Source organism: Pelophylax lessonae, assembly GCF_965119305.1.
Source record: "Pelophylax lessonae genome assembly, chromosome: 10".
NCBI classification, from domain to species: Eukaryota; Metazoa; Chordata; class Amphibia; order Anura; family Ranidae; genus Pelophylax; species Pelophylax lessonae.
This window is the reverse complement of record NC_138777.1, coordinates 80,267,093-80,293,125: the sequence shown is the minus strand read 5'-3', so window position 1 is coordinate 80,293,125 and position 26,033 is coordinate 80,267,093. Positions and strand designations below refer to the sequence as shown.

At 38.6% G+C, this 26,033-nt stretch overlaps 1 protein-coding gene across 1 annotated transcript in view; it reads left to right on the top strand.

The window, feature by feature from the left end:
• The window catches only part of LOC309565952 (mucin-5B-like), a gene marked incomplete at both ends in the record, with an annotated part of 75,265 nt that extends 49,986 nt beyond the window's left edge, over positions 1-25,279 (top strand). The window contains 18 exons of the mRNA XM_082270981.1: positions 1-571; positions 11,647-11,948; positions 13,493-13,667; positions 13,760-14,007; positions 15,290-15,473; positions 15,558-15,900; positions 16,096-16,274; positions 16,377-16,446; positions 16,526-16,635; positions 16,719-16,750; positions 16,847-17,024; positions 18,402-18,506; positions 19,595-19,635; positions 19,749-19,874; positions 19,957-20,055; positions 20,145-20,298; positions 23,199-23,322; positions 24,946-25,279. The exon at positions 1-571 is cut by the window's left edge and continues 1,430 nt beyond it. Coding sequence (XP_082127107.1) covers positions 1-571; positions 11,647-11,948; positions 13,493-13,667; positions 13,760-14,007; positions 15,290-15,473; positions 15,558-15,900; positions 16,096-16,274; positions 16,377-16,446; positions 16,526-16,635; positions 16,719-16,750; positions 16,847-17,024; positions 18,402-18,506; positions 19,595-19,635; positions 19,749-19,874; positions 19,957-20,055; positions 20,145-20,298; positions 23,199-23,322; positions 24,946-25,279 — 3,375 coding nt within the window. The remainder of the gene's footprint in view (positions 572-11,646; positions 11,949-13,492; positions 13,668-13,759; positions 14,008-15,289; positions 15,474-15,557; positions 15,901-16,095; positions 16,275-16,376; positions 16,447-16,525; positions 16,636-16,718; positions 16,751-16,846; positions 17,025-18,401; positions 18,507-19,594; positions 19,636-19,748; positions 19,875-19,956; positions 20,056-20,144; positions 20,299-23,198; positions 23,323-24,945) is intronic.
• Positions 25,280-26,033: the final 754 nt, after the last annotated feature.

Below are 26,033 nucleotides of genomic sequence, written 5' to 3'. Positions count from 1 at the left end.
TCACATGAAGACCAAAAAACATCTAAAAAACCAGCTTCATCACAGACAACTACAAATACTGGAAAATTAACAACTTTTGAAGAAGTCCGTACCATTGCACCTCTATCAACCAAAACAACTAAAGTTATAACAGCACCACTGGAAATGGAAACCACAAAATCCACGCTGAGCACAATGAAAGTATTATCTACTACTAGTAAGGCAGCAGGTTCTATGATTACTGAGCCTTCTAAAATGACAACTACAGTTAAATCACATAAAACAGTTTCCACAATTAAGCCAACTACCAAATATGGTGAAATAACACGTAAAGCTACATCTCCAAAGGTAACCACTGCGCCTGCATCCAAGAAAAAAACCACAGAATCTGAATTTACATCTGCCCATAAGTCTACATCAAGTAAGCCTACAACAACAAAAGCAACATCTCAAAAAGTAAGCACTGCATTCCACAAATCAACCACGGAATCTGAAAAAGAAAAATCCACCTCTCGTGGACCAGTTTCTATTAAAACCACTAAAATGTTTACAGAATCTGGAAAAGTGACATCAGCCCACAAGTCTACATCAAGTAAGCCTGTAACAACCAAAGCTACATCACATAAAGTAAGCTCTGCATCCCCCAAGTCCACTACAGAATCTGAAGTTAAAAAATCCACCTCTAAGGGTTCAATTTCTGTTAAAACCACTAAAATGTTTACAGAATCAGGAAAAGTTACATCTGCCCACAAATCTACATCAAGTAAGCCTATAACAACAAAGACTACATCTCATAAAGTAAGCACTGCATCCCACAAATCAACTACAGAGTCTGAAGTTAAAAAATCCACCTCTCAAAGACCAATTTCTATTAAAACCACTAGAATGTCTACAGATTCTGGGAAAGTGACATCAGCCCACAAGTCTACGTCAAGTAAGCCTGTAACAACAAAAGCTACATCTCATAAAGTAAGCTCTGCATCCCCCAAGTCCACTACAGAATCTGAAGTTAAAAAATCCACCTCTCAAAGACCAATTTCTATTAAAACCACTAGAATGTCCACAGATTCTGGGAAAGTGACATCAACCCACAAGTCTACGTCAAGTAAGCCTGTAACAACAAAAGCTACATCTCATAAAGTAAGCTCTGCATCCCCCAAGTCCACTACAGAATCTGAAGTTAAAAAATCCACCTCTCAGGGATCAATTTCTGTTAAAACCACTAAAATGTCTACAGAATCAGGAAAAGTTACGTCTGCCCACAAATCTACATCAAGTAAGCCTATAACAAAAAAGACTACATCTCATAAAGTAAGCACTGCGTCCCACAGATCAACTACAGAATCTGAAGTTAAAAAATCCACCTCTCAAAGACCAATTTCTATTAAAACCACTAGAATGTCTACAGATTCAGGGAAAGTGACATCAGCCCACAAGTCTACGTCAAGTAAGCCTGTAACAACCAAAGCTACATCTCATAAAGTAAGCTCTGCATCCCCCAAGTCCACTACAGAATCTGAATTTAAAAAATCCACCTCTCAGGGATCCATTTCGGTTAAAACCACTAAAATGTCTACAGAATCAGGAAAAGTTACATCTGCCCACAAATCTACATCAAGTAGGCCTATAACAACAAAGACTACATCTCATAAAGTAAGCACTGCATCCCACAGATCAACTACAGAATCTGAAGTTAAAAAATCCACCTCTCAAAGACCAATTTCTATTAAAACCACTAGAATGTCTACAGATTCTGGGAAAGTGACATCAACCCACAAGTCTACGTCAAGTAAGCCTGTAACAACCAAAGCTACATCTCATAAAGTAAGCTCTGTATCCCCCAAGTCCACTACAGAATCTGAAGTTAAAAAATCCACCTCTCAGGGATCAATTTCTGTTAAAACCACTAAAATGTCTACAGAATCAGGAAAAGTTACGTCTGCCCACAAATCTACATCAAGTAAGCCTATAACAACAAAGACTACATCTCATAAAGTAAGCACTGCATCCCACAGATCAACTACAGAATCTGAAGTTAAAAAATCCACCTCTCAAAGACCAATTTCTATTAAAACCACTAGAATGTCTACAGATTCTGGGAAAGTGACATCAGCCCACAAGTCTACGTCAAGTAAGCCTGTAACAACCAAAGCTACATCTCATAAAGTAAGCTCTGCATCCCCCAAGTCCACTACAGAATCTGAATTTAAAAAATCCACCTCTCAGGGATCCATTTCGGTTAAAACCACTAAAATGTCTACAGAATCAGGAAAAGTTACATCTGCCCACAAATCTACATCAAGTAGGCCTATAACAACAAAGACTACATCTCATAAAGTAAGCACTGCATCCCACAGATCAACTACAGAATCTGAAGTTAAAAAATCCACCTCTCAAAGACCAATTTCTATTAAAACCACTAGAATGTCTACAGATTCAGGGAAAGTGACATCAGCCCACAAGTCTACATCAAGTAAGCCTGTAACAACCAAAGCTACATCTCATAAAGTAAGCTCTGCATCCTCCAAGTCCACTACAGAATCTGAAGTTAAAAAATCCACCTCTCAGGGATCAAGTTCTGTTAAAACCACTAAAATGTCTACAGAATCAGGAAAAGTTACATCTGCCCACAAATCTACATCAAGTAAGCCTATAACAACAAAGACTACATCTCATAAAGTAAGCACTGCATCCCACAGATCAACTACAGAATCTGAAGTTAAAAAATCCACCTCTCAAAGACCAATTTCTATTAAAACCACTAGAATGTCTACAGATTCTGGGAAAGTGACATCAGCCCACAAGTCTACGTCAAGTAAGCCTGTAACAACCAAAGCTACATCTCATAAAGTAAGCTCTGCATCCCCCAAGTCCACTACAGAATCTGAAGTTAAAAAATCCACCTCTCAGGGATCAATTTCTGTTAAAACCACTAAAATGTCTACAGAATCAGGAAAAGTTACGTCTGCCCACAAATCTACATCAAGTAAGCCTATAACAACAAAGACTACATCTCATAAAGTAAGCACTGCGTCCCACAGATCAACTACAGAATCTGAAGTTGAAAAATCCACCTCTCAAAGACCAATTTCTATTAAAACCACTAGAATGTCTACAGATTCAGGGAAAGTGACATCAGCCCACAAGTCTACATCAAGTAAGCCTGTAACAACCAAAGCTACATCTCATAAAGTAAGCTCTGCATCCCCCAAGTCCACTACAGAATCTGAAGTTAAAAAATCCACCTCTCAGGGATCCATTTCGGTTAAAACCACTAAAATGTCTACAGAATCAGGAAAAGTTACATCTGCCCACAAATCTACATCAAGTAAGCCTATAACAACAAAGACTACATCTCATAAAGTAAGCACTGCATCCCACAGATCAACTACAGAATCTGAAGTTAAAAAATCCACCTCTCAAAGACCAATTTCTATTAAAACCACTAGAATGTCTACAGATTCTGGGAAAGTGACATCAACCCACAAGTCTACGTCAAGTAAGCCTGTAACAACAAAAGCTACATCTCATAAAGTAAGCTCTGCATCCCCCAAGTCCACTACAGAATCTGAAGTTAAAAAATCCACCTCTCAGGGATCAAGTTCTGTTAAAACCACTAAAATGTCTACAGAATCAGGAAAAGTTACATCTGCCCACAAATCTACATCAAGTAAGCCTATAACAACAAAGACTACATCTCATAAAGTAAGCACTGCATCCCACAGATCAACGACAGAATCTGAAGTTAAAAAATCCACCTCTCAAAGACCAATTTCTATAAAAAGTACTAGAATGTCTACAGATTCTGGGAAAGTGACATCAGCCCACAAGTCTACGTCAAGTAAGCCTGTAACAACCAGAGCTACATCTCATAAAGTAAGCTCTGCATCCCCCAAGTCCACTACAGAATCTGAAGTTAAAAAATCCACCTCTCAGGGATCAATTTCTGTTAAAACCACTAAAATGTCTACAGAATCAGGAAAAGTTACGTCTGCCCACAAATCTACATCAAGTAAGCCTATAACAACAAAGACTACATCTCATAAAGTAAGCACTGCGTCCCACAGATCAACCACAGAATCTGAAGTTAAAAAATCCACCTCTCAAAGACCAATTTCTATTAAAACCACTAGAATGTCTACAGATTCTGGGAAAGTGACATCAACCCACAAGTCTACGTCAAGTAAGCCTGTAACAACAAAAGCTACATCTCATAAAGTAAGCTCTGCATCCCCCAAGTCCACTACAGAATCTGAAGTTAAAAAATCCACCTCTCAGGGATCAAGTTCTGTTAAAACCACTAAAATGTCTACAGAATCAGGAAAAGTTACATCTGCCCACAAATCTACATCAAGTAAGCCTATAACAACAAAGACTACATCTCATAAAGTAAGCACTGCATCCCACAGATCAACGACAGAATCTGAAGTTAAAAAATCCACCTCTCAAAGACCAATTTCTATTAAAACCACTAGAATGTCTACAGATTCTGGAAAAGTGACATCAACCCACAAGTCTACGTCAAGTAAGCCTGTAACAACCAAAGCTACATCTCATAAAGTAAGCTCTGCATCCCCCAAGTCCACTACAGAATCTGAAGTTAAAAAATCCACCTCTCAGGGATCAATTTCTGTTAAAACCACTAAAATGTCTACAGAATCAGGAAAAGTTACATCTGCCCACAAATCTACATCACGTAAGCCTATAACAACAAAGACTACATCTCATAAATTAAGCACTGCATCCCACAGATCAACGACAGAATCTGAAGTTAAAAAATCCACCTCTCAAAGACCAATTTCTATTAAAACCACTAGAATGTCTACAGATTCTGGGAAAGTGACATCAACCCACAAGTCTACGTCAAGTAAGCCTGTAACAACAAAAGCTACATCTCATAAAGTAAGCTCTGCATCCCCCAAGTCCACTACAGAATCTGAAGTTAAAAAATCCACCTCTCAGGGATCAATTTCTGTTAAAACCACTAAAATGTCTACAGAATCAGGAAAAGTTACGTCTGCCCACAAATCTACATCAAGTAAGCCTATAACAACAAAGACTACATCTCATAAAGTAAGCACTGCATCCCACAGATCAACTACAGAATCTGAAGTTAAAAAATCCACCTCTCAAAGACCAATTTCTATTAAAACCACTAGAATGTCTACAGATTCTGGGAAAGTGACATCAACCCACAAGTCTACGTCAAGTAAGCCTGTAACAACAAAAGCTACATCTCATAAAGTAAGCTCTGCATCCCCCAAGTCCACTACAGAATCTGAAGTTAAAAAATCCACCTCTCAGGGATCAATTTCTGTTAAAACCACTAAAATGTCTACAGAATCAGGAAAAGTTACGTCTGCCCACAAATCTACATCAAGTAAGCCTATAACAACAAAGACTACATCTCATAAAGTAAGCACTGCATCCCACAGATCAACTACAGAATCTGAAGTTAAAAAATCCACCTCTCAAAGACCAATTTCTATTAAAACCACTAGAATGTCTACAGATTCAGGGAAAGTGACATCAGCCCACAAGTCTACATCAAGTAAGCCTGTAACAACCAAAGCTACATCTCATAAAGTAAGCTCTGCATCCCCCAAGTCCACTACAGAATCTGAAGTTAAAAAATCCACCTCTCAGGGATCAATTTCTGTTAAAACCACTAAAATGTCTACAGAATCAGGAAAAGTTACGTCTGCCCACAAATCTACATCAAGTAAGCCTATAACAGCAAAGACTACATCTCATAAAGTAAGCACTGCGTCCCACAGATCAACTACAGAATCTGAAGTTAAAAAATCCACCTCTCAAAGACCAATTTCTATTAAAACCACTAAAATGTCTACAGAATCAGGAAAAGTTACATCTGCCCACAAATCTACATCAAGTAAGCCTATAACAACAAAGACTACATCTCATAAAGTAAGCACTGCATCCCACAGATCAACGACAGAATCTGAAGTTAAAAAATCCACCTCTCAAAGACCAATTTCTATTAAAACCACTAGAATGTCTACAGATTCTGGGAAAGTGACATCAGCCCACAAGTCTACGTCAAGTAAGCCTGTAACAACCAAAGCTACATCTCATAAAGTAAGCTCTGCATCCCCCAAGTCCACTACAGAATCTGAAGTTAAAAAATCCACCTCTCAGGGATCAAGTTCTGTTAAAACCACTAAAATGTCTACAGAATCAGGAAAAGTTACATCTGCCCACAAATCTACATCAAGTAAGCCTATAACAACAAAGACTACATCTCATAAAGTAAGCACTGCATCCCACAGATCAACTACAGAATCTGAAGTTAAAAAATCCACCTCTCAAAGACCAATTTCTATTAAAACCACTAGAATGTCTACAGATTCAGGGAAAGTGACATCAGCCCACAAGTCTACATCAAGTAAGCCTGTAACAACCAAAGCTACATCTCATAAAGTAAGCTCTGCATCCCCCAAGTCCACTACAGAATCTGAAGTTAAAAAATCCACCTCTCAGGGATCAATTTCTGTTAAAACCACTAAAATGTCTACAGAATCAGGAAAAGTTACGTCTGCCCACAAATCTACATCAAGTAAGCCTATAACAACAAAGACTACATCTCATAAAGTAAGCACTGCGTCCCACAGATCAACTACAGAATCTGAAGTTAAAAAATCCACCTCTCAAAGACCAATTTCTATTAAAACCACTAAAATGTCTACAGAATCAGGAAAAGTTACATCTGCCCACAAATCTACATCAAGTAAGCCTATAACAACAAAGACTACATCTCATAAAGTAAGCACTGCATCCCACAGATCAACGACAGAATCTGAAGTTAAAAAATCCACCTCTCAAAGACCAATTTCTATTAAAACCACTAGAATGTCTACAGATTCTGGGAAAGTGACATCAGCCCACAAGTCTACGTCAAGTAAGCCTGTAACAACCAAAGCTACATCTCATAAAGTAAGCTCTGCATCCCCCAAGTCCACTACAGAATCTGAAGTTAAAAAATCCACCTCTCAGGGATCAATTTCTGTTAAAACCACTAAAATGTCTACAGAATCAGGAAAAGTTACGTCTGCCCACAAATCTACATCAAGTAAGCCTATAACAACAAAGACTACATCTCATAAAGTAAGCACTGCGTCCCACAGATCAACCACAGAATCTGAAGTTAAAAAATCCACCTCTCAAAGACCAATTTCTATTAAAACCACTAGAATGTCTACAGATTCTGGGAAAGTGACATCAACCCACAAGTCTACGTCAAATAAGCCTGTAACAACAAAAGCTACATCTCATAAAGTAAGCTCTGCATCCCCCAAGTCCACTACAGAATCTGAAGTTAAAAAATCCACCTCTCAGGGATCAAGTTCTGTTAAAACCACTAAAATGTCTACAGAATCAGGAAAAGTTACATCTGCCCACAAATCTACATCAAGTAAGCCTATAACAACAAAGACTACATCTCATAAAGTAAGCACTGCATCCCACAGATCAACGACAGAATCTGAAGTTAAAAAATCCACCTCTCAAAGACCAATTTCTATTAAAACCACTAGAATGTCTACAGATTCTGGGAAAGTGACATCAGCCCACAAGTCTACGTCAAGTAAGCCTGTAACAACCAAAGCTACATCTCATAAAGTAAGCTCTGCATCCCCCAAGTCCACTACAGAATCTGAAGTTAAAAAATCCACCTCTCAGGGATCAATTTCTGTTAAAACCACTAAAATGTCTACAGAATCAGGAAAAGTTACGTCTGCCCACAAATCTACATCAAGTAAGCCTATAACAACAAAGACTACATCTCATAAAGTAAGCACTGCGTCCCACAGATCAACCACAGAATCTGAAGTTAAAAAATCCACCTCTCAAAGACCAATTTCTATTAAAACCACTAGAATGTCTACAGATTCTGGAAAAGTGACATCAACCCACAAGTCTACGTCAAGTAAGCCTGTAACAACCAAAGCTACATCTCATAAAGTAAGCTCTGCATCCCCCAAGTCCACTACAGAATCTGAAGTTAAAAAATCCACCTCTCAGGGATCAATTTCTGTTAAAACCACTAAAATGTCTACAGAATCAGGAAAAGTTACATCTGCCCACAAATCTACATCAAGTAAGCCTATAACAACAAAGACTACATCTCATAAATTAAGCACTGCATCCCACAGATCAACGACAGAATCTGAAGTTAAAAAATCCACCTCTCAAAGACCAATTTCTATTAAAACCACTAGAATGTCTACAGATTCTGGGAAAGTGACATCAGCCCACAAGTCTACGTCAAGTAAGCCTGTAACAACCAAAGCTACATCTCATAAAGTAAGCTCTGCATCCCCCAAGTCCACTACAGAATCTGAAGTTAAAAAATCCACCTCTCAAAGACCAATTTCTATTAAAACCACTAGAATGTCTACAGATTCTGGGAAAGTGACATCAACCCACAAGTCTACGTCAAGTAAGCCTATAACAACAAAAGCTACATCTTATAAAGTAAGCTCTGCATCCCCCAAGTCCACTACAGAATCTGAAGTTAAAAAATCTACCTCTCAGGGATCAATTTCTGTTAAAACCACCAAAATGTCTACAGAATCAGGAAAAGTTACATCTGCCCACAAATCTACATCAAGTAAGCCTATAACAACAAAGACTACATCTCATAAAGTAAGCACTGCATCCCCTAAATCAACAACAGAATCTGAACTTGAAAAATCCACCTCCCGTAGACCAATTTCCGTTAAAACCACTAAAAAGACAGCAGCGACCACCAGGAAAGAATTCAGTTCTCAACAACCTAAGTCAACTAAACAATCAACTTCATCTACATTTGGAAGTCAAGGCACTAAAAGCACTATTACCAAGACATCACGACCAGTTACATCAGGCACAAAATCATTTTCTACCACAAGGTGTATGTGCAATTTTAACGGAACTATAGTTTCTCCTGGTAAGTATGTTTTTACTGTTTGTTCAAAAATTTTAATTTAAATACCACTATTCCAATTCTACATGTTTTCAAAAAGATGTGACAGAAATAAAGTATGGACTAGAACAAAAAGAGTACAATATACAATGTATACTGGCTTTACATACAGAAAAATAATGTAAATAACAAAGCAGTTAGTGTTAAAAAAAAAATGCATAATGAAAAAAAGTTATAAGGTATTAAGCGGTTAATGAGATACAACTTAGCAGTTCTTTTTCACGCAGTGTACACATGGCTTACTCTATCATTGTTGTAAAAATTAATTGATTTCAACAGGGAACTTCTTGCTCAGAAGGCAAGCGACTGGCAAGGAGGGGGGGGGGGTGACTAATTTTTCACCAGATGCATTGTAATTGTCCTCCCACCCTTCTATGCATGAAGGTAAAAAATCTTTTGCATGCAGTGGTCAGCCCAGACCCCCTCCCCCCCCCAATTCTTACCCATGCCAATGGCTCTCACTGCTGTCAACTGCCACTACTGCCACAGCTCTGTGTGTGAAGGGAAACAAAGTGGCATGACTCGGGAACAAGCTTTCTTGGGTGCCCCCATTGCAATCTGCTTGCTCTGGGGGAACTCCACAGGAGGGAGGGGCTGGAAGCAAGGGACCGAAATAGGAGGGTCAGGCTGCTCTGTGCAAAACCGCTGCACAGAGCAGGTGAGTATAACATGTTTAAAATTTTAAAAAATAAAGAAAACCTTTAATATTGCTTTAAGATTAGGTTAGTATGCCTATTTAAACACATATACATTCATTTAAAAAAAAAAATGCTTACACTGCTTACTGACTGTATGGCTGATCTATGCAGTGTAAAAAACATTTTCTGGCATTATTAACCTCCTTAGCGGTATTCCCGAGAGTGGCTCGGGGTGAAATTTCAGAGCCATTAGCGTTAGGCAGATCACTGGATCGCTGGATTCTGTAAGAGAGGTTACTTACCTTGTCGCCGGGATCCAGCGATGTGTCCCTGCAGCATATGGCGGCTGGATCTTCAGGTCGATTCTGTGAGCCCCGGCTTCTGTCTCCTGCGACATGACACTCGTAGGGGGGTGGAACCGGTGGCAAATTCAAATACACAAACACACAAACACACTGATACATTACAAAATAAAATAAATTCACATTAGTTTGCCCCCCAGTGCCCTTTCCTGCAGTTTTACTGTACTTTTTATATACTGTGTATATATATATATATATATATATATATATATATATATATATATATATATAGGTATATACGTGTATATATATATATATACACGTATATATCTATATATATATATATATATATCTATATATATGTATGTATATATATATAATATATGTTTACGTATATTTGTTTATATACAGTATATATATATATATATATTCATGCATACATACTTTAACTTATTTATAGTTATTTATTATATTATAATTTATGATTTTGTGTTTCAAACTCTATCATACCAGAGATATTATAAAGAAGAACGCACAGTAAAAAAAAATCATATGTAAAATCATATGTAAATAGTTGGTTTGGGCTGCTCGTTCTTAAGAATTACATGCCAAATAATGGTACCGCTTTTGGCACCTAAAATTGGAAACAATCATACTGCCAGGGAGGTTAAAGAAAGCTTACAATGTAGTTTTCCTAAATATTTTCTTAGCATTGAATATGTGATGCATTGCCTGCCTTACTACCAGATAACCTTCTTGCAAATACATGTTCTTTTATTTATTTAAAAGACCACCTTATAGTATTGCTAAGTGTTAAAATGAAGATAATGGTGTAATGTTTGCCTTATGCATGCTGCCGTGTTGTAAATTTAGCAGTTCTATCTTGGCTGACACCAAGCATTGTTCAGCCTCTTCTTGTAAACCCAGGGACAGTGCATCTTCACACAGTTCACCAGTCCCCAGCAGCAAAGACATTTTCCATTTGTGACATTGCATGCTGGAAAATATAGTCTTAGCTCAGCGCACCCATATTAAAATGTTTCAACTCTCAGCTCTGAAAAGCAGGGGGCAAAGAGCTGAAGTAACATCAAGGAACAGAGCTGAGGCTGTCAATTAAAGGTTGTGCCCTCCCCTGACACCAATTTTCTCTTGGTGTCAGGAAAACTTTGCAGAAGTGACTCATGCTGATAGCAGAGGAACAGGCAGTGGACAGAAATGACACTTAGTGCTCTGTATTGAGACAAGGACACACTTCAGAGGGATATGCTTTGTTCATATTTCATGTGTAAGGTTTACAACCACTTTAAGGTAAGTATAAAAAAATACCTATGTATAAATGGAGAGGTCAGCAGGGAGTGGAGAAATATACAGTATACTAGTTTGCAGCCTTAGGTTGGGTTTGAAGGCAAATCTAACCCCAACAACAAAAATGTAATACATTGCAGCTTAGCTGGCATTTTATGTTGTAGCTACATTTGTCTTTGTTTTTCAAGCAGTACAGAAAAATGCCTGCTTATCCTGATAGAAATTCAGTATCTTTGTAATTTCCAGTGTACTGAACCTAAACAATGCGTTCAACCTTCACCGCTATCTTTTGTGAATTAAAAAACCCCTTTCCTTTCTCCCTATGTAATGTGGATGGGGAAATTGGGATATATTTGTAGTCTGTTTCTTCAAGGTGATACCTTTTATTTGTTGCTTACATTGCATTGTAGCTTTCTTATTATTACTTATTTGTTTTTAGGCAATGTTCTATATAACACAACAGACAATGAAGGCTGGTGCTTCTACGCACGATGCAATGAGAAGTGTAAGGTAGAGAGATACAGTGAACCATGTTCTACTGTGCCTACTGTGTCAAGCAGCACCAAAACTGCTAAAACAGTGACAGTTAGCACTGCCACTACTATCACCTCAAAGACAAGAAGCACAACAAAAACACCTGCAACAAGCACTAAGACTGCACAGACGAAGACTTCAGCATCAAGTGCCAGTTCAGCGAGCACCCCAACTCCTGGCTGTAATGCAGTTATGCCTCCAAGAAAGGTAAGGTTATACCTAGTTTTCATCTGTAACATCACTTACATGCATATGGAATTGAATTGCAAATGATTATGTAAACCAAAAATAATAAAATAGAGTTCTGCCAGTCCAATAGCCCTAATGGCTCTGCACCTGCTTCAAGTAGGCATATGTATGCTCTGTATAACATTTTGATATATTAAGTACTACTGACAATGCATGACTGGTCACACACAGAAGACTTGTGATGGTCAGTGCATAGGGGAAGAAATCACACATCAATACTTGCACTCAAATCCCATTTTTGGACTGCTGGGTTGCTACTGCCAGAGCAGGTTACATTAGTCAAGGTAAACTTAGTGATTACATAGAAAATTAATTCTAGCAATATTGGTGGGAACTCATTTTTGTTTGGATGAGCTGGATTGTGTGCTGGGTCATTTTTGTATTTCTCAGTATACTGCAATGCCCTTCTCCTTTCCTATATTAGTTATAAATGGATCTGAACAACTGCCATATTCAGCTGTATTGGGAGAAACATAGTCTTCTCAGATGTTCAAAACAGTTTTTCACTGTAGAATACATCCAGCCTTTAAGAATACCTTTCAACAAGCAGGGTTTATATAGCAGGTTTAGAGCAAAAGCTCATCTCCAGAATAAACAGAGTATCCCACCAAAGAAAAGTGTGATAACTCGTAGCAGGTTCTACTGTTATACCAAATCAGTTTGGTGTTACTAGTCCAAGAAGAGTATTCCTCTGTTCAGTTTTCCATTATTACAGCACTGACATCCTGCACATGGTGCCCATCCTGCAATTATACAGGGGTTCTTGGAGCTCTTGCTTTCAATTATGGTGCCATATTTTGTAGCATGGGCAATGTTACCTATTTCTCTCTGCATCCCTTTGAGCATTGGATAATAAATATGGCATTCCCTTGCAAGTCAACACCGAATACAACAACCCTTATAATAACTTTCCTTCTGTCTTAACACAACAGCAAAGAACTTCTTCCTAATCCTACTGTAACAACAGCAAACATTTTAGTGGAATGACCGCAATCTCATAGATATCCTTCTTGAGATTAAAGGGGCAGCCCTGATCCTCTTCTTTTCATGTCCCCCGCCAGCGCTACTGGTTCCTCTCTCTTGACCAGTGCCCCCAATAGCAAGCTGCTTCCTATGGGAGCACTGGTGCAGCTCTCTCCTGAGCCCTGCTTTTTGCCTCCATAAGACACAGAGCTGCGGCACGGCCCGCCCCCTATTCTCTCCTCACTGGCTGTGATTGACAGCAGTGGGAGCCAATGGCTCCCGCCGCTGTCTCAGCTAATAAGGAGAAGGAGTCCCAGGACAGCCAAGACTCCCATGCACATAGTTTGATCTAGAGAGAGCTAAGGTGAGTATTAGGGGGGGGTTGTGGGTGGAGCAGCACACAGAAGGTTTTTTACCTTCATGCATAGTATGCAAGAAGGTAAAAAAACCTTCAGCCTTTACAACCACTTTAATATGGAGTTCCTGAAAAATAACAAAATAGTGAAGGTGTCAATTGGAATTCTTTTTTTTCTCCACAGGTGAATGAAACCTGGATGATAGATCAATGTACCCATGCTACCTGTATTGGTCAAAACAATATTGTCGTAAACAAAAAAGAGTGTGCACCAGTTAATCAGGTGGTCTGTGCCAACCGTTTAAAGCCCAGGAAAACATTTGACGAGAGTGGCTGCTGCTATCAGAACCAGTGTGATTGTGAGTCCTAGAAAGTAGAATTCTTTTGCTGCATGTAATGATGTAATCAATTTGCTGTAGAATTTGCTAAGTTCTCCTTTTTATGCCCTTAGGTGTCTGTGGTGGTTGGGGAACATCCCATTATGTCACCTTTGATGGTACCTACTATGCTTTTAACGGCCAATGCACATATATCCTTGTTCAGCAAATCACTCCAGTCTTCGACCACTTCCGGGTTTACATCGATAATTTCGCCTGTGACCCTGATGACCCATCTTGTGTTAAGTCTCTTCGTATTATGTACAATAATGACACGATTGTCCTGACCTCTCAATCCTTGATCAACCGAATAACAAACAAGGTAATCAACTACACCTTCCAAATAGTTTTGTAGTTTGATAAATTGTAAACCTATGATGGTCATTTGCTGGACATTAAAATGTATGTCATGGCAAAAATAATACATATGCAGTAGATCACTCCAAAACATACACACAGAAAAATACCTTGTGATGTGCCAAAAATGCACTCAGCTCCTACGTTCTTGTTGTGGGCTGACAGTTCATGCCATTTTTGTAGACTCAGGATATTAGCTCTGCACATGTGTCTTTTGTTAACCTGCTGAATCTCTTCCCACTGCCCTCATCTGCACAACATTGGAACTAATTGATCCGTAGTGAAGATAGGAACTGGTAGGGCTGATTAGGCTCCTTGAGATAACACTGAAAGTGTGCACAGGACACAGGACAACTCTGAATTTCTAACAAGATCAACAGGTATTTTTTGCACAGATATAACAAAACATGGTTTATTTCAAAGACTAAGGCTGGCCATAGCTGGTTTAGTGGGAACCATCTGAGATTCAAACTGTCTATAGGCAGGCTGAATGTACCAAGTTAATCTATCGATCATCTTGGGTACAACCAGACTGTAAGATTTTACTTGCAAATATCATTAGCGGCTGCTATAACCGCTAGCTATAATCACTGTCTTCTGATGGGGACAGCTTCCCCATGGTTGCAGGAAAGAAAGTTGCACAGTCTATGCCCTGCCTAAATGGTAGCAAATAAGAAAAGTTTATTGTGCACATGAACTTTAGATATTATTTATAATATTTTTGATAGTGTATTTACAATTTTATGGACCACAGTATTTATTTATTCATATTTTATTCGTATTTAATTTAGCACAATATTTTTCTCCAATATTTACAAGAAGTGTTTTTTTATATTGCCAATTTCTTATATATTGTCATTTTGGTATATATACGTTTAGCAAGCGCTATAGGTAATCATCTATTATGATTACTATAATTCACCATTAGCACTAGCACTTTACTATAGCAGCTGCCATCTATTTATTCACCTCCTCACTTTTATTTATAATCTTTAATATTATCACTAGGCCCTCATACACCTTTTTAGGTCCCCTCATTTGGCGCGAGTAATTTACTTTGTATATTTTTCTTCTAACAGTCTATGCCCTGCCTAAAAGGTAGCAAATAAGAAATGTTTATTGTTAGAGTTAACATACACTTTGCATTTCAACCAGTACTTTTATTTTTTTTTTTCATTTTAGGTTTTGTTACTCAATACTCAGTATCTTTTCCCTTTTTACCTAACATTTTTGCATATATGTTACAGATTTACATCAACAATGAAAGAGTATACCCTGCAATCAGAAAAAATGGTATGACTATTACATCTTCTGGCATTTTTATGATAGTGGAGATACCGGAAATTGGAGCATACATCTCCTTCAATGTTCTTAGTTTCACTGTCAAGTTGCCAATCAACAAATTCTCAGGCAATACTGAAGGTCATTGTGGTAAGTCTCCAAAATTTTGGATTTGTTCTGTTTGTGCTGCATTACATAATTGGTCACACTAATAAATTCACGTAATTTCAATAGGAAAGTGTTCTAACAGTCAAGCAGATGATTGCATTTTGCCTAACGGACAGCAGGCTTCATCATGTACTGAGATGGCAGGACATTGGGGAGCACCAAACCAGGACTCGTTGTCATGCAGTTCCATCACTACCAGAGCCCCCACTGTTAGTAGCCAGCCAACATTATCTTACTCTCCTCTTCAGTCCACATACTTCTCCACTCACTCGTCCAGTGTACCTCAAACTCTACCAACTATGGTTCCATCAACGCAAGTATCTCTACTTCCATCAACATTTTCCACTGTGGTCCAGACAACAGAGGGACCCTGCAACACCCCTGAAGTCTGTAAGGTTATTCTGAGCAGGTTAGTTTTTTTTTTTACTTCTGGAATAATAGTCATGTAAAGATTTGGGTAAAATTTTAAATATGAAAGAACCGTGCAATCAATGAGGACACATTAGAACAGTGATGTTAAAGCCACATAAGTTATTTTAGTTGACTTTGAAGATTGTGTCACACTGCTTTACACTAAAGCCATTACTTTTGGAATTTTCAATAGTGTCTTCAAGGAATGCCATAAAGTTGTACCACCAGAGCCATTCTATCAAGCTTGTGTTAGCGATGGCTGCACCAAAACAGAAGGCGAGGTTTTGTGCTCCAGTTTACAAAGCTATGCTAGGCTTTGTGGAATTGAAGGTGTCTGCATTGACTGGAGAGACAGCACTAATGGTGTATGCCGTAAGTATAAATTCAGTCATAAGAACCAGTTATGCTTTGCTTTTAAATTGCTACTTTCTTGCATATTACACAGATAAAGATAACATCTTTATCTTTGTACAGCCAAGAACTGTTCCTCGCACCTCGTTTATAAACCATGTGGGCCTGTTGTAGAATTCACCTGTAACTCTAAGTAAGTGTATTTTTTGTTGCTTTTTTATCTTAGCTGAGATTTAGATTTTTTTCCCTCTAACATTTGTTTCCACTTTTAGGTACAATAAAGAATTCTATAACAAGACCACAGATTTCTTGGAAGGGTGCTACTGTCCTGAGGGCACTACAAAATTCAACACCGTATCAGACAAATGTGTAACCACCTGCGGTATGTAGTATTCCTTCTAGTTAAAGTATGCAGTATCCAATTGACTATTCTGCATAGTCCTAATATACTCTCTGTTCATGCAGGATGTACTGGACCAGATGGAATGCCCAGAGAGGTAAGGCATATAAGAGTTATATAATCGGAAACAAATATGTGGCAGATAAGATTGTGAACAATGTAGTATTTATTGACGTTTTTCTATTACCTGCAGCTGGGAGAATCATGGGAAAGCAACTGTCAGACCTGTTTCTGTGATAATGCAACAATGAGTGTGCAGTGTGCAGAAAAATCCTGTCCGATGCCTACTCCTGAATCTTGTACTGAAGAAGGATCTATGCCAGTTTCTGTACTCGACCCATCTAACCCCTGCTGTCATATCACAGAATGCCGTAAGTACTGTGGTGGTTGTAAATTCAAAGCATAGTAAAAATGTACCAGTGGCCAGACTATTAAAATTAGGCCATATACATATTCTTAACAAACAGTAAAAGTAATTTAGAACAAGTCCCCAATCACCTCTCTAGCTGCTTGTAAGGTAAAGTAATCATATCTCAAAGAACCTCAAAGTTTACAGCAAAGATTCTAAAATCTGTTTCAGTCAGTTTGTAATTTTATAGAAAGATCTGTTAACATCTGCTGTTTGTTTTACATTAGGAAAGTTGGCAGACTTTCAGTATCTGATCTCCATTAAAATATATGTAAACCCTTGCTTTGTAAAACAATCAATTCAGTTTAAAATTAAAATGAAAGGCAAAACATGTATATATACATATAAAAAACATTATAAATTACCCATAGCTTCTGTTCTCAGTTGCATAAGGTACTCAGAGAGCTGGGGGAGGGGAAACCACAAAACACTGATAGTCCCAATGAATGGCTGTGCAGAGGGGGGTGTCAGCAGACGTCTGAGTTCCAGCACAGCTAGAAAACTGAACAGAATGTGCTCTTATGCTTAGTGTGGTCAGTTATTAATAGGAAAGCAAAGGGACTGGCAGGTACAACAGGTATTTCACACAATGGAAGTAATGCAAAGAGAACAGGTACAGCAGGCACATGACAGGAATATGTAATGTTGGGTTTAAATTTCTTTCAGGATGAGTAAATCTGCATGGGTTCAGTTTTTTCACATCTTGCTCAAAGGTCACAAACTTGGACATGAACCCCATTAAAGTTTATAGAGGGGTGAATCTTGTTATTTAATTCCAGCCATTTTTAGGGATAATAATCAAGAATCTATTTTCAAACAAAATGCACAGTAAGCTGGGCACTGCCATGGGGAACGTACCAATGACAAAACGAAAGAATAAGAATACAAATTTGGTTTCCCTACAAAGGTTTAACACAAGCTCAATACTATGGCTGCTGTGAGCCCCCTTTTTAAAATAAGGGTTGGGTTACCCATTTTGTTTTTTTATTATTGACTTTGAAAACTCAGCTGGCCAGGTAAAAGGCTATAAACTGCATTATAGTTTGCTCTCTATTTCCGGTTGCAAACCTTTTAGCTGAAAGTTCATGATTTGAAAACCCAAACTTCATTCTACTCTCCCTAGAAAAAAAAACTGATATCAGTTTGCACTTTGAAAATGAATAAGCCAGGCCTTGCTTTAAAGTGTTTCTATGGTAGGAAGTTTAGAAAATATGGACTCAATTGATTAAGTGAAATGGCAGATCCCTATCTCAGAATGCCTTTGTCTATGAATACTCTTGCTGTTTCTACATTACAATGTATAAAGTGAATGACCAGTTGTTCTTCTGCCTGCTGACAGGTTGCGACATCAGTCTGTGTTCCAATGAAAAAACAATTTGTGAGCCTGGCTATGAAGCTGTGCCGCAGACAAATGCAGGAGGTTGCTGTCCAGTCTACGAATGTGGTAAGTGATCGTCTCCTTTCTCTAACACAAATATTGAGTTTCCAGTATTATGAAAAAAGTCTGTTTAATCTATATTATATGTTCAGACATTACCCAATTATGCCGCCAAATCCCCTACTCTAGGGCATTCCCTGGCATCATTTTTTTCCTCCACCATGTTCCTGTAAGGAGAAACAGTTTTCACTATTTCCTGTGACATCATCACCAGGCTTGTAAAATTCCTAAAGGGGCTGCCTCTGGGAGCTCAGTTTTATTTAGGCATAGTCCTAAAACTACATCTACACTCATTGAGGTTGATCTACTAAAGGTAAATAGACTATTGCAAGGGAAATCGCACTTTGCATGGGAATCTTTGCCAGAGCTTAGTGAATGAAATTAATCTCTGGTGACTTCCATAAAAGCAAACATGGTGTGTTATTTTTTTTATTTTCCTTGCACGTGGATATTTTTTACAAAGTGACATTTCACCACATTCCCTAAGATCTTGGAAAATTGTCATGCCAAGCAAAATTTTGCTTACAAAGTGAACAACCTATTTACCTTAAGCAAATCAACCCCAATGAGCCCCCTTTTTCACTCCCAGTATGCGGACAGATAAGAAGAGACAACGGGGTTGATTTAGATTGTGCACTTTGCAAAGTGCAGATGCTCCAGAGCTTACTGAATGAGCAGAAACTCTGCTGACTTCCATCATTCAATTATGTGCAAGCAAAAATGCAGTTTTTATTTTTTATTTCTGTTACATGTGATTGGGCATCCTTTGCAAAGTGACGCTTTACCTCATTCACTAAGATCTGGAGCAACTGCACTTTATAAAGTGCACATTCTATTTGCATTTAATAAATCAACCCCAATGTATGTAAAGAGAGTGATAGGGGGTGGGGATAAGTGGAGCTCTGTAGTTCAGCAGGCAGGAATGACAACACTGGATAGGAATTTAAGAGCACACCAGAATTCTGGCAGATCTACCGTTATTTTTTTCTTCTTGCTGCATTTAAGGGATAAAGCATAGGTGTACCTGTATTGGGTATATGTTTGTTTTTTTCCTTGACATATACATTATATTGCTTTTGATTATTTCTCCTCAGTTCCAAAAGAAGTGTGTGTTCATAATGGAACAGAGTACCAGGTAACTAAAACTGTAGCTCATCTCCTCTGTATCAGCCTTTGTTGCTTATATAGCTTTCTTTAGATGTACTTTGATCAAATCTTTTTACTTTATTATTTTTTGTCCTGTTTTAGCCAGGTGGAATTGTTCCATCTTCCAACCCCTGTGAAAAGTGCATGTGTGATGGCACAATGAGTACAACTTCAGGAATACACATTATAAACTGCATTCCACTTTTGTGTAGCATCAAATGCGCAAAGGTAAGTCTCAGAAATGTAACATACTCAAGATCATCCCTGGAAGCTACATTTTAAGTGACAATCCCTGTGTTGTATCCCCTAGGGCTTTACTTACCAAGACGTCCCTGGACAATGTTGTGGAACCTGTGTACAGACTCAGTGTATCATGGATCTTCCTGATAACTCCACCTATCTGCTTAATGTAAGCACTACAGTTTTTTTGGCTATGTAAAACTTTTCAGATCTACTGAGATTCTTTTTTGCCTACATATCTGTTTGTGTTTTTCTTAGCCTGGAGAAACCTGGTCACATCCTGGAGATAACTGCACTGAGTATAGATGTGTGAAAAAGAAAGGCAAATTATTGAGTATGGTATCCAAAATATCATGTCCAAAGATCGACCTGGATGACTGTGTACCGGTAAGCATTGACACAGTGACAGCTTGTAAGCATTTGACTAATTACCAAAGCAGACTATTTATTTAGCAAAGTGAGGCTGTGTTCACTTCAGTTATCCAATCGTGTGCAATCAAAATCATTTTTTATTCCCTTTGCACCTGAGTGAACACAGCTTCATCTTACTTACTAATCAACCATTCATTGTGCTAAGAGAACAACCTCCACTCCTTAAGTAAATCAATCCCATTAACATGAAGTAAACCTTCAGCTAATTATCATTCAGTTTGACACATATTTATCAATGATTCAATGATCAATGAATCAATCAATTCAATGATTCAATTATCAATGATTCAATTAACATTCACAGAAGTAATTTTTGATGACCAGCAAATTTAATCTCTATTCAATTTCGAACATAACTGATAAATATCTATCAAATTGCCTATGTTTTTGGCAGAACGACCTTTTATCCAATCTCCATATACTGTAGTTCTTTATATGTTTTGCATTGAGTTCTATAAATTTACAGATTATTTATTACATACAATAAATAATTTTGATTCATTCAATCACCATCTACTCATATAAATAATTTTGTTAGATATATGGCAAATTTTCAATCAGTTATTAAGTTACATAAAATGTCAGTAAATATTTATTGGAACTATTGTGTTAAAAATCAACACTATTCAGTTTTAATATTACCCAATAAGTGATTTCTAAATGTTATACAATTTACTCCCTTCTTGATGTCTAAAGCTGGTCATACACAGCTCAAACTTTGGATTATTCAACCAGAAATTCCTGCTGAATCATCCTATGGGTGGCCCTGTCGACACCTCCAAGCTTGATAAACTTTGATATAAAAAGCAAAGGAGCCAGGTGGAAAATTGCTTGATTCCCCCATCAACACAGTCAGTGTTGATGAGTGAAGATGCGCCACGGAACTTATGTGTTCTTCCGGCGGGGGGGGGAGGGGGCCAACGGGTAACCGCCCCTGCTAGGAGAACACAGTGATTATTGCTAGCAGCTATAGCTGTTGGCAATAATCACGTGTAAGGATCTGACATGCTGTTTGTTCCAAAGTTGATTAACCACTTGCCGACTGCGTAACGCCGATCTACGTCGGCAGTCAGCCCCTCACAGGCAAAGTGACGTAGGGCTACGTCACTAGCTTGTGAGGGTCTAGGGAGCGAGCGCGCGCCGCCGGAGGCGCGCTCCCGCTCCCGTGTGGTCATGGACCCCCCCCCCCGCGCGTGTGACCAGCGGCCCCAATGTCCGCCGGTCACTCGGCGATCGGCGGGGGAGAGGGAGAATGTCAGGCAGCTTGTGTAAACAAGCCACCTGTCATTCTCCTCGCTGTAAAGACACTGATCACACGGATCTAGTATGTAGATCCGTTGATCAGTGTCCTTACAGCTCAAGCCACAGCCAATCACAGTAGAAAGCACGCCCCTAGGGATACACACAGCCCCTCCCTCCCAAATAAAGTTAACCCCTTCACTACCAGTGTATTTTTACAGTAACAGTGCATATATATAGCACTGATTACTGTAGAAATGTCACTGGTAACCCCAAAAGTGTCACAAATGTCAGTCAAGGGTCCGATCTGTCCGCCCCAATGTCGCAGTACCGCAAAAAAATCGCAGATCGCCGCCATTACGCGTTAAAAAAAAAACAACAAAAATGACAAAAATCTTTCCCTTTGTTAGTAAACGCGATAACTTTTGCGCAAACCAATCAACATATGCTTTTTGCGATTTTTTTTACCAAACATAGGTAGCATAAAACAAATTGGCCGAAAATGTTAAAAAATTTTGATTTTTACATTTTCTTTGGGGAAATTTCATATAAAAAAATGTGAAAAATATTGCTATTTTTGCAAAATTGACGCTCTTTTTTTGTTTATAGCACGTGATCAAAAAATCGCACAGGTGATCAAATACCACCAAAAGAAAGCTCTGTTTGTGGGAAAAAAAGGACGCCAAATTTGTTTAGGTACAGCGTCGCACGACCGCGCAATTGTCTGTTAAAGTCACGCAGTGCCGAATCGCAAAATACCCCCTGGTCAGGAAGGGGGTAAAATCTTCCGGGGCTTAAGTGGTTAATGGATCGACTTGGGTACAATCAGCCTGCCCATAGATGGTTCCAAACTCAGCTTGTCCCTGTTGAAGCTGCTGAGATTTTACCATCTATGGATGGCTTTAGTGAGGATGGAGAGGTCTATCTGTATATGACTAGCCTAACAATAAACACAGAAATTATCCACAAGCTCCAAAACTACTAATATATCTCTCTTTTCAGGGAACAATTGGGAAAGACAGCAAAGGATGTTGCTTAACTTGTAAGTATTTTATCTGGCTCTCTTCAATATTAAAGTGTTTTAAGAGATATATTTTATTAATGCTTTACATAATGCTATAAGGACACTTGTAAACAGATGCTACACAAATCATAAGAATAAAAGAATTTGGTGTTTTTTTTTTTTTTTTAAGAACAAGAAGAATCTCATTTGAAATTATTAGAATTGGGTGGTTATCAACAAATCATTTATTGCTGGTATATTAACTATTTCTTTAGAATGTAATGCCTAGAATGTTGGGCGTCATCGGCCGGTTCAATAAAAACCATCTGACATTCGGCCCGTGTGTATGGCAGCCAGTCCAACAGAAGCCGGCTGTTTGCTGGAAAACTAGCAGCTGACCAGCTCCTGATCAGCGCTCTCAGCCAATGGCTGAGAGTGATAATCGAAGTGTTCTGGTGGGAGAGGGGGAGCCGTCTCCCTGTCAGAACACACTAGAACAGCAGGGGAGATCACTATACTAACTCCAAAATGTTAGTACAGGGACTCTGACCAGAGCTGTCAGGAAAAACAAACACAGAAAGGATTGTCATTACAATAAATAGACATTTACATTCAGATTTCACTGTTATTTCATCCAGGTGTCCAAGAAACAACCAAGTGTCAGAAGGTAAAGACTGAGGAGATCATCCTTCAGAATGGCTGCAAGTCTCTGAGCCCTGTAAAGATGTCCTATTGCAAAGGGAGGTGTGAAAGCTACTCCAGGTATGTTGATGGCTAATGAAAAGTAAGATACTGCGTGTAGCACACTGCATAGTTAAAATATAACCAAAGGCAAAACCTTTTATAGCGTTGAGAGGAATTAGAACTCCTGTCATTTTTTATTGCTGTCTGTGCCCCTGTTAGAGAGATTCCCCTCCCTATTTGTCCCGTTTACCATTTTCATTGAGAGTGAAAGTAAAAGAAAATCCCAAGCTTTGTGGTGTTCCCGAAACAGGAAGAGTGGGGATATCTTCCAATGGGGGCACTAGCTCGGCTGACCCAGGTGACAACCAGGGATTCCCTCACTTTAGAGGAATTTTCTCTCACTTTCTGTGTTGGCTATTGGGCGGAAAGTGAAGGTCAATCTCCCCAATGGGACACAGATGGCAACACAATCATGCATAAATCAGGTTGTCTTTCATTTTTAAATGTGGCACTATTTCTGTGCATTTGGAACCCCCTGCAGCTGCAATACTTGGCAGCAAACTGCAACAGGTAATCAAAGTTTTGAAACAGAATTATCACTTGAGATGACGCAGAATTTCACACAAGTGGTCAGGGGCAGGTTTCATTGTATTGCTGTGTTACTGTACAGCAACAAATGGAGAAATTATTAATTATATTGTTTAAATATAATGAAAATACCCCAAAATCTGTTTCACTGCTCCTGTTTAGCAACCACTTGCTGTGCTACGGAATTGGTAAATGTCCCCTGATTGTTGTAATGCTCTTATAAACACCATTGCCTATACAGTATATATGTTTTCTGCAAATGGTCTTGTTATTGTCCTCCTGTTATACGACTGAGGCTCCAGCTGTTTTTGTTCATGTGGTTCATGCTCCACCTTGTAAGAGACTCTTGAACTCTCTGTTAACCCTGTTTACTGCTTAAAAGTCACCCTATCTTCACAAATACATGAAATCTGTGGCTGCCTGAGCTTTATTTTGTTCCTGTTTATGACAGTTGCATCTAAGTTATGTATAAATTGGATGCTTTTATTTAGGGAATCACTGAGGCAAAATTAAAATGTTACTTATCATGTCTGCACATGAGCTGATTATATTAAAGCATAGGTGAACCCCCAAAATATAAATGTAATATATCGCATCCTACTGTTCTTTAGATGTAGTTCCTGCATTAGTTTTTACCTTTTTCAATCTAAGAACATTTCCAGCAAGTACACATTCTATGAGTTTAAAAGAAAGCACAAAGGTCTGTATCTTTATTTTTTAAGCTACTAGTCCGAATAATCCACCATATAATGAAGATGAACAAAGACAGACATGTTTGAAGTTCAGTCTGTGTGACTACCAGCGGCATCTATTGATACAGTGGAGATATAATGCATAATAATGGCATTACATTTAAGGGTACTTCAAATTTGGTTGTCTTGTACATGCTCAAAGATCTGCCTAATCATATGACCAATGTGATTGGCTCCTGGTCATTATTATAAATAGAGAGCTGTCTTTGACAGTTCAGTCTCTTAGCTCGGAGCATGTAGTGAGCACCCAGTTGTGCTGGGAGAGCACAGTGAGTACTCATTTAAGTCCCATTTGGTTTAATGGCTGGACAACACTTGATAAATTAATGCTAAATACATATTTTTTTTTGTTTTTTTTCAGGTACTCAGTAAAATCCAAATCTATGGAGCGCAAATGCAGTTGCTGTCGGGAGACAGAAACAGAAACAGTAACCATTAAATTAAGCTGTCCAAATGGTAAGATAATGAGTTACAGCTTTGTTGACATCAAGAAGTGTTCCTGTGCTGACTCAGTTTGCACTAAAGAAGAAGGAGATGGAGAAGCTCCTTATGTGACAAACTCAAAACCTCAAACCACTGTTAAAGTAAAGAAGGCTACAAAATTGACCAAGGACAGCAAAGATCAAGAAAAAGAGAGCAAAGAATCAGGATCAGAGTCTATCGAAAACGAAGAGCCGGCCAATAGCTCAGAGTAGACAAATAAGCCTAAGCTAAAATCACAGATCATAGGGAAAGCAATAACCACTGCGAAACGATCCACAAACAAGAGCAAATCAGCATCACAACCTGACAAGACTGCACAGCCAGGTGGGAAACGGGTAACAAAGCCAATCCCCCAGAGCACAAAAAAGATCCAAATGCATAAAAGCAATTAACAGAAATGTGTTTAAAAGAAGGTGCGCTAAAACAAAGATATATCCAAAAAATGTATAACAACATAAGAATACAATATATTAGGTGGGAATGTGCAAAATAAAGTCCAATTTGTCTTTAAGTGTCCATGCTTGATCAAACAAATGAGTGCTCGACAACAAAGAAAAATCTCCAACTTCAGTGCATAAACACCCGCCACCAGGTGAAATTCCTCCTTACCAGACGGAAAATAAGGTGTGCACGAATTAAACAATATGTTTCACTGCAAACGTGGATAAATCACTCTCCGCGTGAACCACCCAGAATGGTCTCTTATCAGAAGTAATATAAAAGGGCGCAGAGTAGCGGATTCAAAGATCCCCTTCCACTTCCTCTGTGTATATAATACACCGGGTTGCCTTTTCAGTCAGTCACTGGAAAGCAAACTGGTTCCAAGGATCTCATCAATGCTTCCTTCACCTTTGACCTGTATCTGTCAGTTTCCGGTACACCGGGGCCCGCCGCTGTCACGTGTTAACAGAAATGCTGAAGAAAAGCAGCATGCCAGGAATTGTAAAATAAGCAATATGTAAAAAA